This window comes from Nanorana parkeri, unplaced genomic scaffold, assembly GCF_000935625.1.
Source record: "Nanorana parkeri isolate BGI_ZX_2015 unplaced genomic scaffold, ASM93562v1 scaffold129, whole genome shotgun sequence".
Lineage (NCBI taxonomy): Eukaryota > Metazoa > Chordata > Amphibia > Anura > Dicroglossidae > Nanorana > Nanorana parkeri.
The window spans coordinates 2,209,113-2,224,647 of NW_017306397.1; the positions used below are offsets into that span (position 1 = coordinate 2,209,113).

Here is a 15,535-nt window from a genome sequence, read left to right on the forward strand (position 1 = left end):
GTGGGGCGATAGGGATGCTTTAAAAAGTGTATTTTTTTTACTTCAGTTAACTTTATTGCTATCACACGGGGTAAACAAGCCATATGAGCAAATAACAGGTTCTCTGTATGGAGACGTCAGGGGCCTATTAGATCTCTAAAGTCTCTCCTGCCCTCCACTATTGCCCATCAAACACAGGATTGTGCTGGATAGGCTGCGTAGCCGGGTCGGACAGCCCTGAAGCAGGAAGTGCCAAGAGCTCAGTGCTTCCAGCTTCAGTGATCAACGGAAGTTCTCTGATCTGCTCCCCATCCTGACACTATTTACCATGGTCCCTGGAAGGGGTTGGTGTGCCCACACGCAGCCATGTAAAAGCGATGGGGTGGCTCTATGGCTGCCCGAATCACATTCAGTGAACAACCGGGAGCTGGCTGATGAGAATGATATCAAGCTCACGTTTGCAGCAGCAGCTTATATTAGCCACTTAAAGTACATGAGGTTCATAATGGTTATGTGGTTACAAGAGTCACCTGTTTTCTTGGCATTGGAAACCTACACCCAAGAACAAAAAATATGAATATATCATATCAGTAGGGCTGCAGCCAACGATTTTTTTCATATTCGATTAGTTGCCCAATTATTTTTTCGATTAATCCACTAGTTGTATTAAAAAAAACAAAAAACTCTTCCTCCCCTCACAACCGACTAATCGGTAATGAGAATAGTTGACAACTATTCTCATATCGATTAGTTGTTGCAGCCCTACATCTCCGCTCACCAGTACTTAGATGTGGTGGCTACATTAAGATTTCTTATATGGTGATCCTGCCACTAAGGCACTTCCTGTCCTTGGGTGACAACGCTCACTCACTATACTGTATCTATGAAGGCAACATGACATTTCACCCTTTCCTCATGCCGATAGCAGAGGGAAGGAGATTTGTAGTCCACAGAGCGAACTTAGAACAACAGAACAGTCAGAGCGCACAGGAAGTTATCAGATCATTGGATTTCTGACAGGATCAACAGCGATTTGCCTAGAAAAAGGACGGGAGGAAGTTGAGGACAGTTCTGGGGTGTGGAGTGGGACACATGACACGTAGGGGAGAGCAAACAAAGTCTTCCTAGACCAGTCATGGTTTGTTCTTTGGAGCAGTAACAATGATTAGATACAATGTTTCCCTTGAAGAAACCTTATTGCATAATATACCGGCACTGAGTGGGGAAGACTCCGTATCCAAAATCGCTCTTCGTTCACCCATTTGACACAAAACACGCGAGAGGGCGTCCCTACACTCCAAGCGTCTCGGATTCTTTGGCCTCGTCGATGAGATTGTTAACGGGGCCGAGGACGGAAGGTGAGACCTCCTGAGGGCCGCCGAAATCTTCCACCAGCAGGTCCGGTTCCTTGCTGGAGCTACATCCCGGAACGCTGTCGTTCTGCGCTGATGAACTGCCTGCGTACGCGTCGTCTCCCATTGCGGTCAGCAAATTTGCCGGATCCAACGCGACTGCTCCGTAGTCGCTGGAGGCGAGATCGAACAGGGAAAGCACAGGGTTTCCGGTGTACTGCATCAGCTGCTTGCCTGCAGAATAAAACAAAACACAAAATATTATCCCCTTCTTGTGTGCTACAGAGGTCTGACTGCACCCCCCCCCGCGCCCCCCCAGACCTAGAGCTCTCCAATCAGCAGAGCTCACGCCAATTTAAAAAGCAATGGTTCAGACCTCTGAAGAGATTCCAATCCAGGGGTGGGCAACTCCAGCTGTTGTGGAACTACAAGTCCCATGAGGCATTGCAAGACTGACAGTTACAGACATAACTCCCATCTGCTTCCTCACCTAGGAGAGGAGGGATATATGCATTGCATTCCTGCTTCCTCATCTGAGGGACGTATGCATTGCCCTCCTGCTTCCTCATCCCTCACCTAGGAGAAGAGGGACGTATGCATTGCCCTCCTGCTTCCTCAACTAGGAGAGGGGGACGTATGCATTGCCCTCCTGCTTCCTCACCTAGGAGAGGAGGGATATATGCATTGCCTTCCTGCTTCCTCATCTGAGGGACGTATGCATTGCCGTCCTGCTGCCTCATTCCTCACCTAGGAGAGGAGGGACATATGCATTGCCCTCCTGCTTCCTCACCTAGGAGAGGAGGGACGTATGCATTGCCCTCCTGCTTCCTCATTCCTCACCTGGGAGAAGAGGGACGTATGCATTGCCCTCCTGCTTCCTCATTCCTGGCAGGATCAACTGGTAATAAAACCGTTACAAAGAGTGCGGAGGCGACCCGGCGGCATACCTTTCCTTTGCCCCTGCAGATAACGTCGCCTCCTCTCTCTTTAATAGGGTCCATCACCAAGATGGCAGCCGGCAGTGGAGTGCACATGACATCATTACGCGCATGCACATGCCAGGACATGCCACCAGGTGGCACCTCTGGCTTAAGCTCAACCCACTTATATTTTGCCTTCCCTTGTCCCTGACCCCCTCCCCTGTCAAGATGCAAATTATATTAGCCGCTAGGGAGGGGCCAAGCCAGTAAAGCAGTGTTTTGGAGCACCCGCAATGGACAGTTCGATAGTATATGGACTTCTTTTTATTTAATTGTATTTCAATATATATCTTTTTTTCCTTGGACTTCAATTTTATGGGGCTCGTGATGAATGATTCCGGATGCAATCCGGGACTTTGACGTATAGATTTATTACCCGAGCCCAATCCTCATTACAAGCTAACAAGGATATTGCTTGCTGCTTTCACGTCCCTCCATGTGCTGAGAAGGATGACTATAGAGATGGATTGTTGATCCCTGCGGTGTCCTTTCCACGCGCTGTAGACTATTGGATGACCTTGCATGCTGATCCAGGAATGTGATGTATATAATGTCATTACCTGGGCTCAATTCCTGCTACAAGCCGATATGGGCATTGCTGGCTGATCACTTGCTGTGGTCCCTCCGTGTGCTGTGGATTATCTATCAATATATAGATTGCATGCTGATCCCTGCTGCCGTCATCCCACACTCAGGATGCAGAGGATTGCTTGCCAAGTAATAAAGGTTGTGTCATGAGTTGGGAATTGTTCACATTAAAAATTGATTTATTGCAGCAACGGTTCATTTTAAAACTGAGTTTCGGGATGATTGGGAATCATTAGTCAGGATCATTAGTTGTGCGATAGTGATACAAACCATTTCCCCACGGTCCCTCTGTGTGTGTTATAAAGTAGCCACGGCTCCAATTAGTAAGCTAAACTCTGGAGTTAAACCTTCCAAATACATTCAAATACATGACTACTTTACAACACACACACGGACCATGGGGACACAAGTAGCCCCCCTCCAGAAGGAAGGACAGTGTCAGCACCAATTCAGAGATGATTGGAGGATCTACACCCGAGTGATACACAAATAAGATCCATCTTTGTTCATATTTAAAAAAGGTACTTGAATGTATTTTTAGGGTTTTATCTCCCAAGTTTCGCGTCACATTAAAACATGATGTCCTACTTACCGGTATAACAAATCGTAGTCGCCGGCTGCACTGTTCTCATTCAGAATAGAGTTGATGTCACTATCGTCGTCCTCAGCGGAGTTCGGTGGCACTACGTCCAGTGCTAGCTCCTCTTCTCCTGTAGAGCTGCTGGGGACCAGCGTTTGCTCAGCCAAGGACTGCAGCTGCAGAACTGAATCATCAATGATAACCTCCTGCACCGAGTCACTGCAAAGAAGAAAGAAATGTAAGTTTTCCAGTTTCCCAAAGGAACTGGCTAACGCTTGAGTGGTGGGTGCACGGTGCCAATAACTCCCAGTGCTGGAAGGACGATTAGAGGATGATCGAGGAATTGCATAGCTAAGAAAAGGTACAAACAGGCTACACTACAGCTTTTTTTTTTTTCTCGCTATCCAACAAAAACTTTATTGCAAGTAGCACAAAACTGACAAAGCCGGACTAAGGCCCATCGCCCGCCGCCAGAGCTCCGCTTCATCCAACGTTTCTCCCCAATAGGGGTTTAACCATCATGACCTGCTTTGTATTTCCCCCCCCGATACAGCAATGTGGTTCAACCCACTCATAACTCTGCGGGGACATAGTAGTGGCGGAGCTTCCAAGAGATGAAACCAAATTTCTGCAGTAGGTGGGGACGGCATCTGATGCACCCAGAAGTGTTGGATGCTGAACATTCATCGGCCTGTGTAACTCTTAAAAGGGCAAAGATTGGAGCTGTGGGCGGTGGGACGGGTAGTACACCTCTTCTCAAAGTGTGAAGTGCCACCGCAGTTGCCCTAGGGCAGGGGTAGGCAACCTTGGCTCTCCAGCTGTGCTGAAACTACAAATCCCATGAGGCATTGCAAGCCACAGGCATGACTCCCAGAGGCAGAAGCATGATGTGGTTTGTAGTCTCAGCACAGCTGGAGAGCCACAGATTCCTTCAGATATGGTGGCTGCTGTTGGGGCAATTATATGTAGGGACGGACTAGAACTGCATTTTCTGCATGCATGTTCCTTCAGCTGTGGTCTATGCATGCAGTCGCTGCTCATGTTATGTCACTTTAATACAGCAAAAATGTGTCCCATTTTGTTTCTATTGCCCATTATAGATGACTGATCCAACAGGGGTGTATGGGTGGAAGATGTTCAATTGCTTTCAGTGGGGGCATGCAGAAAAAGCTTGAGATTGACAGGGTGGCGGTAATTTAAGATTTGCTAGAGCCGGGGTGACATTAATTCCCTCATCTGCTTGTTCCATGACGGATATAAAACAAAGCCTCACATACTCGGTGACTTCTGCTGCGATGGGTATCGCTGGCTGGGCTGTGAAGATCTGCGTTTGCTCCGCATCTTGTGTGGTCGGTCCCGACGTGCCTTCTCCAGGGCTGAAAATCTCATGGATTTGTAGAGTCTGGTCTCCAGAGTGCTGCGAAGAAAGGCGAACCTGAGGAACCCAAAATACAAACAAGACGATATCACTGAGAAGTTTGTAGATCGTTTTCATTTGTTAATTTAATAAAGGGTTACTGCCAACATTTCTGTTAACAAGATTACCTTAAAGGGCATATAAACCCAAACAATGAACTTCCTTTATCTGCTCCATAAATGTTGATTCTGCCAGAAATCCAGGGATCAGATAACTTCCTGTGCCGTCTACCTGTGCTCAATGGTGTCACAAGGGGGGTGACAGTCATTTTGGTGTCACCCCCCTCTCAAAAGAATCAGGAGAGAGGAGGGGACCCGCCGGCATACCTTATCACGCCGGGTGACTGTCCCCTCCTCTCTCTGTCGGCGTCCATCACCAAGATGGCCGTCGGCAGGTATCAGAGTACTGCGCAATGACGTCATCGCGTATGCGCGTGGTGATGTCACGCGCAGTGACGTCACAGCAGGGTGACAATCGGTTACCGCTCCGGGTGTCACCCAGCCTCGGGACGCCCCTGCCTGTGCTGCACTACTATTAGCTACTTTGTTTTAAACTATCCTGAGGACTACAGAATCACACCCTTCGATGTCATGGGCAATAGGAGAAGGGAAGGGTTCTGCACTCTTATTACTTACATTGTTTTACGCTACCCCTAGGACTACAGAATCACACAATTTGACGCCACGGGCAATAGAAGGGAAGGGTTTCGTAGTCCTATCTTGTTCCTGCTGTCTTGATAAAATTAAGGGGTTGTCACTTCAGGACAGGAAGCGTGTTACTGGTTCGCAGGTGAAGATAAAGAAAAACAAATGCAGCTGCTTAGCTAAGGACTGGAGAGTTACAATATATTATATTTTTGGTTTTGAGTTTAAAAAGGACAATATGAAGACGGTGACTGTAGAATGTACAGCAACCAGGTTCACAAGGCACTGGTCTGCCACCTGAAAGTGCTCATGCAAACTGTTCCTCTTCCCCAGCAGCATGTACTTGCCTTTCCTTCCTCCAACCCACTGAGACCAGGGTACAGAAAGCCCTGAGGAAGCAGCAAACGGACTTGTCAGAGCTTACACAGGGCTATGGACATCTTTACTGGCCCCATGTGGCGGGGCTGGACCAATCACAAGGTACCTAGTGCGGTCACATGGATGAGGGGGAGCAAGTCATATGCTCACGCGTTCCTGGAAGGGCAAAGTGTACAACTTTGGTCCCGGTAGGTATATGGGGCAGAGGGGGGATCTGAAGACACCAAGTCAAGTGATAAGGTCTTTCCTCCTTCCCTCCAGTAGAGACCATGGATGATCCTTGTAGTGCTCATGTATCGCCATTTCAGTTCAGTGATCCTTTGAACCCAGGCTGGCACTATGACAACCCCCCTGAGGGCTCAGAGGATTACCTCCGGCCATCATTCAACCCAGAGGACTGCTAACAACTAGTGGCAAAGAAGTGGCAGGGGACAGCACCGCCGGATTAAAGGCGAGCATTGTGGCGCAGCTTCCCGAGCATCGGTAACACTTGGGGGCTGACCAGTGATGCCGGTCTGGCACAGAAGTCGTGTAGTATTCATGGACGTGGCAGCAAGAAGGGTAATCACGAGGAGCATATCGTGCATGGCCAGGCTTTATGGCAACCTTGCAATATAAAGCTTCTCATTTTTGGAGAGAACTTTAAAAGTTCTAAACATTTCCGAAAGATTTGATCAGAGCGAGTTCTTTAAAACAGGGAAACGCATGATGGTGATTGTTATCAGACGTTGTTTACAAGAAGCACTTTTATCACAACCAGGCAAGGGGGGCCCTTCTCCTCCCGCCGGCCAACCAGGCAAGGGGGGCCCTTCTTCTCCCGCCGGCCAACCAGGCAAGGGGGGCCCTTCTTCTCCCGCCGGCCACTCAGCTAATGGGGTCAGTTTCCAACTAACCACCCAGGTAGGAGGGCCCTTCTCTACTGGTCCCCAAAGTAAGCAGGCCCTTCTTCTCTAACCTACAGTGTAAAAAGGGACCCCCTCTCCCACCGACTTAAGGGAGGCCCATCTCCCACTGACCACCCATGTAAGAGGGCCCTTCTCCGCTGATCACCTAGATAAGAGGACCCTTCTCTACTGGTCCCCAATGTAAGCAGGCCCTTCTGCTCTTACCTCCAGTGTAAAGGGGACGCTCCTCCCCAAGTAAAAACTGGATAAAAAGGGTTTCTTAACTATGGTCCTCCAGTACCACATTGGGTCATGATGTGAGGTTTTCACTGTTCAAGCACACGAGACCCGTTCATTATAAAAAAAAACCTCAACCTAAAGACTGCTCGTCTGGTTCTTCCACAGAACGGAGGATCCTTAACCTCTGCAATCCCCCAATCATGTCAGTTCTTTCAGGTTTACATGATGGAAATCAGTACTGTACAATTACCTTTTTTTGGGGGGCCCCATGACAATATTTCCTCGCATTAGGCTCAAAATGAACTGAAGGATCTAAAAAGGAAAAAACAAAAAGTTATCGGGTAGGAAAGTCACATGGTCACATGTCGTGTGTCCCCCACCGCACGTGACATCTTATGTTGGTGCATCGCATCGAGTTCAATTGGCGCATAGTAGAATGTGTAATTGGCTTGCGCCATCGTCCTCTTGGCACAATACTGCACACCTCTATTGCCCCAAATACTACCAAACTCATTTTCTGATGGGTTATTAGGAGCAGATGTTGAGACTTTTTGTGCGAAAAGTCACGCAGATACAAAAGAATAAATCTCCCTTTGCTACCCTCTAGTGCAGTGGTTCTCAACCTGTGGGTCGCGACCCAAAAGTGGGTCACAACTTATTGTTGAGGGAGGTCACCCCATGCTTTGTGCTGCGCTAGGTGAGAGAGGCTCTTTAGCCACCTCCTAGGAGCAGCAGTGTCAGTTCTCCGGCCGCACCGCTAGATGGCGCTGCAGCACCGGCAGCCGAGGAGGATCAAAGAGAGGGGAGCGGGCGGGAGTGAGGGGAGTTGAATTCCGGCTTGACCACCAAAGAGCCCCACAGAGCTCACACTGGCCACCACAGAGCTCGCAATGACCAACACAGAGCCCACACTGGCCACCAGAGAGCCCACACTGGCCACCAGAGAGCCCACACTGGCCACCAGAGAGCCCACACAGATACTAGTATTGGTGCATTAGTAAATTTTACCATTGGGGTCACCACAACCTGGCAAATGTTACCAAGGGGTCCCAGCCCTAGAAAGGTTGAGAACCACTGCCCTAGTGGGGCTTCCCCTGCACTGCAAAGGGTTAACGTGATAATAAAGTCAAAAATCAATGGGGACAAATTAGTGGAGACTTTCCTTGCTTTGGAGAGATCTCTTCTCACTTCCTATTGCATTTACAGGATACAAAGAGAAGGGAAATTTCCCCAATGGGATAAAGCAAGCTCCATAATGCCATGGTGTGACCTGTTTGGTGTGGAGGAACTCGAGTGTCCTGCACAGAGCAATGACCACAACCCTAATGAACACCTTTGGGATGAATTGTAAACCCTCAAAATGGTTGAGTTCAGGTGTTCTCAGTGAAGCTCCTGTGAATCCTACACCATAGCATGACATGCTAGACAATTGTGCTCTTCCAGACTTGTGGTAACAGTTTGGTGAAGACCCTTTTCTGTTCCACCATGACTGTCCCCTGTGTCCAAAGCCAGCTCCATAAAGACATGGTGTGACCAGCTTGGGGAAAACCACCTCTGGGATGAATTGGAATGAATCGGGAGCCAGGTCTTCTCTCTCCTACATGAGTACCCGACCTCACAAATGGCCCAAAATTTCCACAGACACCCTCCAACATCTAGTGGAAAGCCTTCCCATAAGAGTGGAGACTTTTATAGGCACAAAGGGGGGCCAACACCATATTAATGGCCATGGTTTTGCAATAGGAGGTCTACAAAGCCAGCTCCATAAAGACATGGTGTGAGCAGTTTGGTGTGGAGGAACTTGTATCCTGCACAGAGCCCGGACCTCAACCCTACTGAACACCTATGGGGATGAACTGAAGTCAGGTCTTCCCATACAACGACAATTACCTGACCTCACCAAGGGCAACAAATTTCCACAGACATCCTCCAAAATCTTGTAGAAAGTCTTCTTTAGAAGAGTAGAGAGTGTTACAGCCACAAAGGAGGTAAGTTACTGTAGGGCTGGGCAGATCCCAGGAGCCAATGCACCTTAAAAATTACACCTGGCCCCCTAACATTTGAGTTGTTTTTCTAGTTGTGGTCAAGAGAGAGATCTAAGAAAATCCTGCTGGCTCCTGGGTTGGACAGACTGGCTCCTCAATTCCATAAGAACCTTTCCATCCCTTTATTAATGGCCATGGTTTTGGAATGGGATGGCCAACCCAACAAGCTCATAGGAGGTGCGATGGTCAGGTTTTCACAAACCTTTCACCCCATAGTGTACATTATGTCCCAGCAATGGCTGTTTACTCAATGGAAGACACTGTTCTCACAAACTGCAGTGGGGGGAATTGATCAAAACTGGACCAGACAATATCTGGAGCAGCTGTGCATGGCAGCCAATCAGCTTCTCTCTTCAATTTGTTCAGTTAAAATTTGAAAATGAAAGAGAGAAGCTGATTGGTTGCCATGCACGGCTGCTCCAGTTTTGATAAATTCCCTTCAATGTGTCTCTACAAGGGATGCACATATACCGATACTAGCATCAGTGCCGATACCGAGTATTTGGGAGAGTACTTGTACTCTCCCAAATGCTCCCGATGCTTATGCCAATACAGACTCTTCCAGCAACAGGAAGCTGGGCGGTGAGTCATTGAACGCTGGCTGGCTTCCCGATTGGCCAGGAAGCTGGCTCCCTGCTACCTCATCACCAAGGAGGTGGCTTCCTGGCCAATCAAGAAGCCTGGCGTCGTGTAATGACTCACCGCTCAGTTTCCTGATTGGTCGGTAAACTGGCCAATCAGAAAGTCAGGTGGCAAGTCATTACCCGTCCCCTGGCTTCCCAATTGTCCAGAAACCCGACTCCATGCTTCCTCGTCACCTGGTGACGGCTTCCTGGAGTCATTACACACCACCTGGCTTCCTTAATGGGACTTCCGGTATCTGTGTCGGCGAGTACCGTGGAAAAAAAATATCGGTACCGAAAAACCGGGATCGTCCATCCCTAGTCTCTACATCATGGGTAGCCAAACTCCGGCCCTCCAGCTGTGGTAGAACTACAAATCCCATGAGGCATTGCAAGATTCTCACAGCCACGACTCCCAGAGAGATATGAATCATAGGATTTGTAGTTTCAACACAGGTGGAGGGCCGGAGTTTGGCTACCCTTGCTCCACATTACTCCAACGAAGTCTTGTTCTTAAATCTGACCTCCAACCTTCCCCTTCAGTCTTGCACAGCTTCCTCTCCTGGACTGAAATTGCCGACGTACCTCCTCATGTTTTCCAATTTGGCGTCCATATTGTTTTGACCATCTTTTAGTTCTTGTAGCTCAAAAAAGACCTTTTGCAGTTCTTCCGGAGATAGGTGCGGGTCTTCGGATCTTACCGATGTGGAAATCTGCAAATTAAAAAAGGAAATTATGATTTTATTTACCATTTCAATGTTTAAAGTGGGCCTGCCACACCAATGGGAGGGCCACCTACTTACAGCACCCCTCCACCTACCTACTTTTAAATACAAAAGAACACCCAGTGTACCCAAGCAGGAAAAAAGTCCCAGCTTGCGTTCCTCCCGAGATGTTGCTTTGGGGCTCATTCAGATGGGCGTGCACACCCGATTCTGGAAGGGACAGGTGCTGCGTGTCATTGTCTGTTCTTCCCCAGACAGTGTACGTCCAATTGCAGACACCTGGACCCGCACGGATGTGCAGAGTCAGCTGTGCCTGTGACTGCCTGTAATTGCTTGTAGCTGCGTCCTCCAATAGGGAAGAACAGGCTGCTGCAGGCAATGACAGGCCGCACCTGTCCCTTCCAGGATCGGGTCTCATTACGTCCATATGGAGCGCACGCCTGTCTGAATGAGCCCTGAACTCCAGGCAGATGGAGAAACACAGAATCCCTTGGGGTGGGGGGAACTGCTTCCATATAAAGATTTAATTTCTGTGTTTAGCCATTTGCTTGGAGTTTAGCTTTAAAGGAGGAGTTCACTTTCTCACAATATGAGAGAAAATTAAGTTGCCGACCCGCCACTTCTGTTGTCCCCTAATGCACATACCTGTGGGACCCCCTGCCAGCCATCGTTCGGTCACCGCCCCGCAGTATGTAATGAGCATAATTAGGGATGTATCGGGGCCAATACGAGTACTTGTGAAAATGCCCCGATACTGAAGGCCGATACTTGCCCTTTAAATTTTTAAAGCGGATCAGCTGCCTCAGATCCTGCGCTTGTGGGGCCCTGAAGCAGCCTTCCAGGGACCTGGCAGTAGCTGTCTTTGACACTGCCTGCCAGGTCCCACAAGATGTCATCAGGCTGCGTCCAGATTCTGAATGCAGCTCCGCACGTGGACCCCGCGCAGCTCCGCACGAGGACCCCCACGCAGCCCCGCACGAGGACCCCCACGCAGCTGACAAATTAGATGCCCTTCTTACTTCTGGGACCTAGCCCTCGACTCAGGAGGTGCTTCTCATTGGTCAGCATGATCATGTGACAGTGCTGATCAATCAGAGCACGCCATGTGCAAGCATTAATCACATACTGCAGTGCGAGGCTCGTACACAGGAAAAAGCAGGGGCTAGTGGGGGGAAATCACACAGGTATGTGCAGCGGGGGCTGGGAGGGGTAGTGGGGTCCTGTCAATATCTTAAATGATAAAGTGAACTTGCCCGTTCACTAGTTTCCTCTCTGTGCCACAACCAGCATTTTCCAGCCAGTCACTGAAGGGCACACAGCAGACAAGTGTTTTCTATAGGCGCTGTTCACACGACGTCCGTTTTCTGTGCTGACCTGATCCGTATGCTCCTGCGCTCACAATGCATCCCTATGTGTTTTATGGGCTACAGTTCTCACGTGCGCAGTCCGTGCAGCTTACGACAGAAAAATACTGCATGTCACATTTTGTACGGTCAGGAAACGCAAACGCGTCAAAAACGCACTGCACTGCAGCTAACATACTAACAGCCCGACTCCAGTCCGACTGGAACGTATCAAAAACGCACTGCATCAGTAGCACCGGTAGCAGTCAGTAGCAGTCCGCAGATCCGGACCTGAAACTCATGTGAACAGGCCCTAAAACACGTATCAGGTAAGGCAGAGAGGAGAGCGTTAGTAGCGATTCCCATCCTGGCGACCTGGGTTCAGGTCCCGGTTGGTGGAAAGCAATTGTCATGGGGTGGCTTGCAGTGCATGGTGGAGAAATGTATACATGCTGCACTCTACCCACAATGCACCGGAGCCTCCCTGAGGTCACCCTTCATTTTCATGAAGCTGAAATGTATAGGAGGGAATGCAATGTCCAAAAAAAGAGCAGGCCCCTCCGCCGGCACACAGCGGACACCCGCTAGGCCCTAAAACAGCCGCCCTTCAGGACCACATTCCCTCCATCAGCCCGGACAACCTACAACATAGAATGCCCCTCACCTTACGTTTGATATGTTCCAGGAGCTCCGCTCGTCCCTTCTTAAAAAAGGGGTGCTGGAATTCGATGGCAGAGGCGCGATCCGACCTCACCAGCCCGCCCTCCAGACTCATCACCTTCCTGAATCCATCTGTAGGGAAGACGCGATTCATGAATAGATCAGAATGAATGGGACTAAAAGCTTGGAACTGCATTAAGGGAGCACAGACGTCATGTATGACCACCTGAAATGAGGTTGGTATGAGCGTCATGTATGACCACCTGAAATGAGGTTGGTATGAGCGTCGTGTATGACCACCTGAAATGAGGTTGGTATGAGCGTCATGTATGACCACGTGAAGGGAGGTTGGTATGACCGTCATGTCTGACCACGTGAAAGGATGTTGGTATGACCGTCATGTATGACCACCTGAAATGAGGTTGGTATGAACGTCATGTATGACCACCTGAAAAGGAGGTTGGTATGACCGTCATGTATGACCACCTGAAAGGAGGTTGGTACAATAGAGTGTTCGGAACTAAGGATGCACCCAAATTTTTGCCAAAACTGGTACTATGGGCATAATGGGCCGAAAATGTGTTGCATTCCTAGCTTCCCTCCCCCCGCTGGGGTGGCGGTCTGTGTCCCCTCTGATCCTGGTTGCTCTCCCCCGCCTGTGTCGGCAGCAGGGGATCGGAGGGGGCACAAAGCTGGGCCAGCGGGAGGAGGGAAGCCGTCAGGATGCCGAGCGGGGTGGTGCGCAGAGGAAACACCTGTCAGTGGAGGCCGAGATCTCCTCCCGAACCGCCCCACTCGGCCTAGTGACGGGCGAGTCAGGATGGAGAGTGGAGTGATACGCTGGAGGGGACCCTGTCGGGTAGGCTGCACGGGGCCCCCGTAATTTCCAATGTTCTAACCCAACACTGGATGTGTACAGGTAGACACTGCCGCTCCTCCATTGGTGCTGCTCTAACTGATCCACCGTGTCAGAGCAGTAAAAACCCGGCACCGGGCTTCCCGGACACTGCGCTGAGTGAATTGACTTTGGACTTCCTTATAAACCCCCCCTCGTGTGCGTCGTCTGTATATATTCTCACGCCGCTCGCTTGGTACTCACACATGTTAAGCTGGCGGATGAAGCTGGACAAATTGTTGTGCTTGAAGTACTTGGGCAGAATCTCTCTCGAGAACCGCTGATCGTCCAAGATGCAGAAATTCTGCCCGTTCTGCCGATACAAAAGAAAGACATACGTGAAGATCCTAGAGTCACAGAGCGATCATATCCCTAAAGCTTCCGGAAGTGCCCTTCTCCTCTATGGTTCCTCCCCCCTCATCTATGGTTCCTCCCCCCATCTCCTCTATGGTTCCTCCCCCCCATCTCCTCTATGGTTCCCTCCATTTTGATATAGGGCGCAGTAGGTATAAGGAGGTAATCGGAGAGGGACACAGGAAGTGTTGGGTACGCAGCTATGTCCTTGTTCAGGTCTCCTGTCATAGGGCGACAACGCTCTGCCCTTGTTCAGGCGCTTCCTGTTATATGGCGACAACGCTCTGTCCCTTGCTCAGGCACTTCCTGTTATAGGGTGACAACACACTATACCCCATCTCCCAATTGTGCTCCGGCCAATGAAGACTACAAGCAGCTGTCCCAACACACATTACATGGCCAACGGTTGTCACCATCAGGAAACCCACCATGCAGGCATCGCTGAGTGCACGTAGACAGAAAGTGCTTGTAAAGAGGCTGCAGGAGATCAACTGAGATTTAACAAGGGATTCAATTGAGAAACAAATGGTGGCGATGGTGCCTGATGGGCAACCAGTCCATGACGTGTGATCCTGCCTGCACCCAATCCTAGCTTCGTATTCTGATCACATGATCAGACATCTCATTCTGTATTCTGGGAGAAATCAAATACAAATGTTCATAACAAATGATCCAGAAATCCCCGGAATGTTCCGGCAGAGCCCAGCGAGCGGCTCCCCGATCCCTCCGCACAGACATGGCCTCCAGCGGGTGCATTGTATACATGATGGGAGTGGTATTCCGTACATGGCCTTGATTGGCTGAAGAGAGCGCTCCGCCCACCACCGACGATTTCCCGCGGTGTGGCTACATGTCGGCGACCGAAGGAGGTGTGCCTGTTTTTAAGAGGTTGGTCTGGTCTCGTTAGGCATGTGGCCAGGTTGCTAAGAGACCTGCGAGGGGGCGTGGCCGGTGAAATGCGCGGTAAGGAGCAGCAACTTGCACCGAAGCTGTGGTGAGAAGTGAACTCTGATGTATCACACCCGGGGCACGTGGTATGTGGAGAGGTGTCCATGGCAACCAATCGGCATCTCTGTAATCTTTCCTGAAAGAAGAGAGACGTTTGTTTGTTTGGTTGCTATGGACAACTGCTCCAGATTGTGTGTGCGCCAGTGTTGATAAATTCCCCCCTCCCCCAGCTGTAGTGTCGCAGGGACGGCTGTGTACAACGGCGGCTTTAAGGAGTTATTTGGGGAGTTATGGGAGGGGTGTTGGTAACTATGGACAATTCCGGAACCTCACCTATCCCGATCCTCCTACAGACCGGACTCAGCAAATCCGAGGAAGACGGAACCGGGAAGGACACAGGAAGTCCGGACTACTGAACACTACCAGGTAATGGTGACTGTGAACTGTACTCATCAGCGCCATCTACAGGCACCACGGCTGGGAGGACCCGGGAGGGGGGGAGCTCTGTAAATGAGCCCTCATATGCATCTTACTGTCTACTGACCCGAATTCTTTATATGGGCGATAGTGTGTGACCCCCCCCCACATATATAGAAGTGATGGTCACATGTCCAACAAGCTTTATTGTATCTTTGTTTCACACATCCTACAATCCCGTGTCAGAGATCTCCTCGCAGACCCAAATTTTATTTCTTTTATCATGAACCATAAAACATTCTTATTGTGTATTTAATTTTTAATTTTATTCCTATTTCAATAATGTGAGCAATGTTACCGCTTCTACTGCGTGTTTATTGGATCATATATTCTTTTTATTATTGCTACTACAACAGTATGGACAAGAATATAAATTGTTATTTTATATATATATATATAGTGCAATATAAATGGGTAAGCCGT

The 15,535-nt window shown here is 49.5% G+C and overlaps 1 protein-coding gene across 1 annotated transcript; it reads right to left on the reverse strand.

Moving 5' to 3' along the window:
- Positions 1 to 1,269: 1,269 nt before the first annotated feature.
- On the reverse strand, positions 1,270 to 14,741 carry LOC108784825. Its single transcript, XM_018553754.1, has 11 exons — positions 14,424 to 14,741; positions 13,538 to 13,646; positions 12,443 to 12,570; positions 10,296 to 10,423; positions 7,911 to 7,953; positions 7,293 to 7,354; positions 4,753 to 4,914; positions 3,492 to 3,698; positions 2,279 to 2,471; positions 2,079 to 2,121; positions 1,270 to 1,652 (listed from the first exon to the last, which is right to left on the reverse strand). Exons 1-11 carry the CDS (start codon positions 14,739 to 14,741, stop codon positions 1,270 to 1,272), a joined length of 1,776 nt encoding a protein of 591 aa, XP_018409256.1.
- Between the last annotated feature and the right edge of the window lie 794 nt (positions 14,742 to 15,535).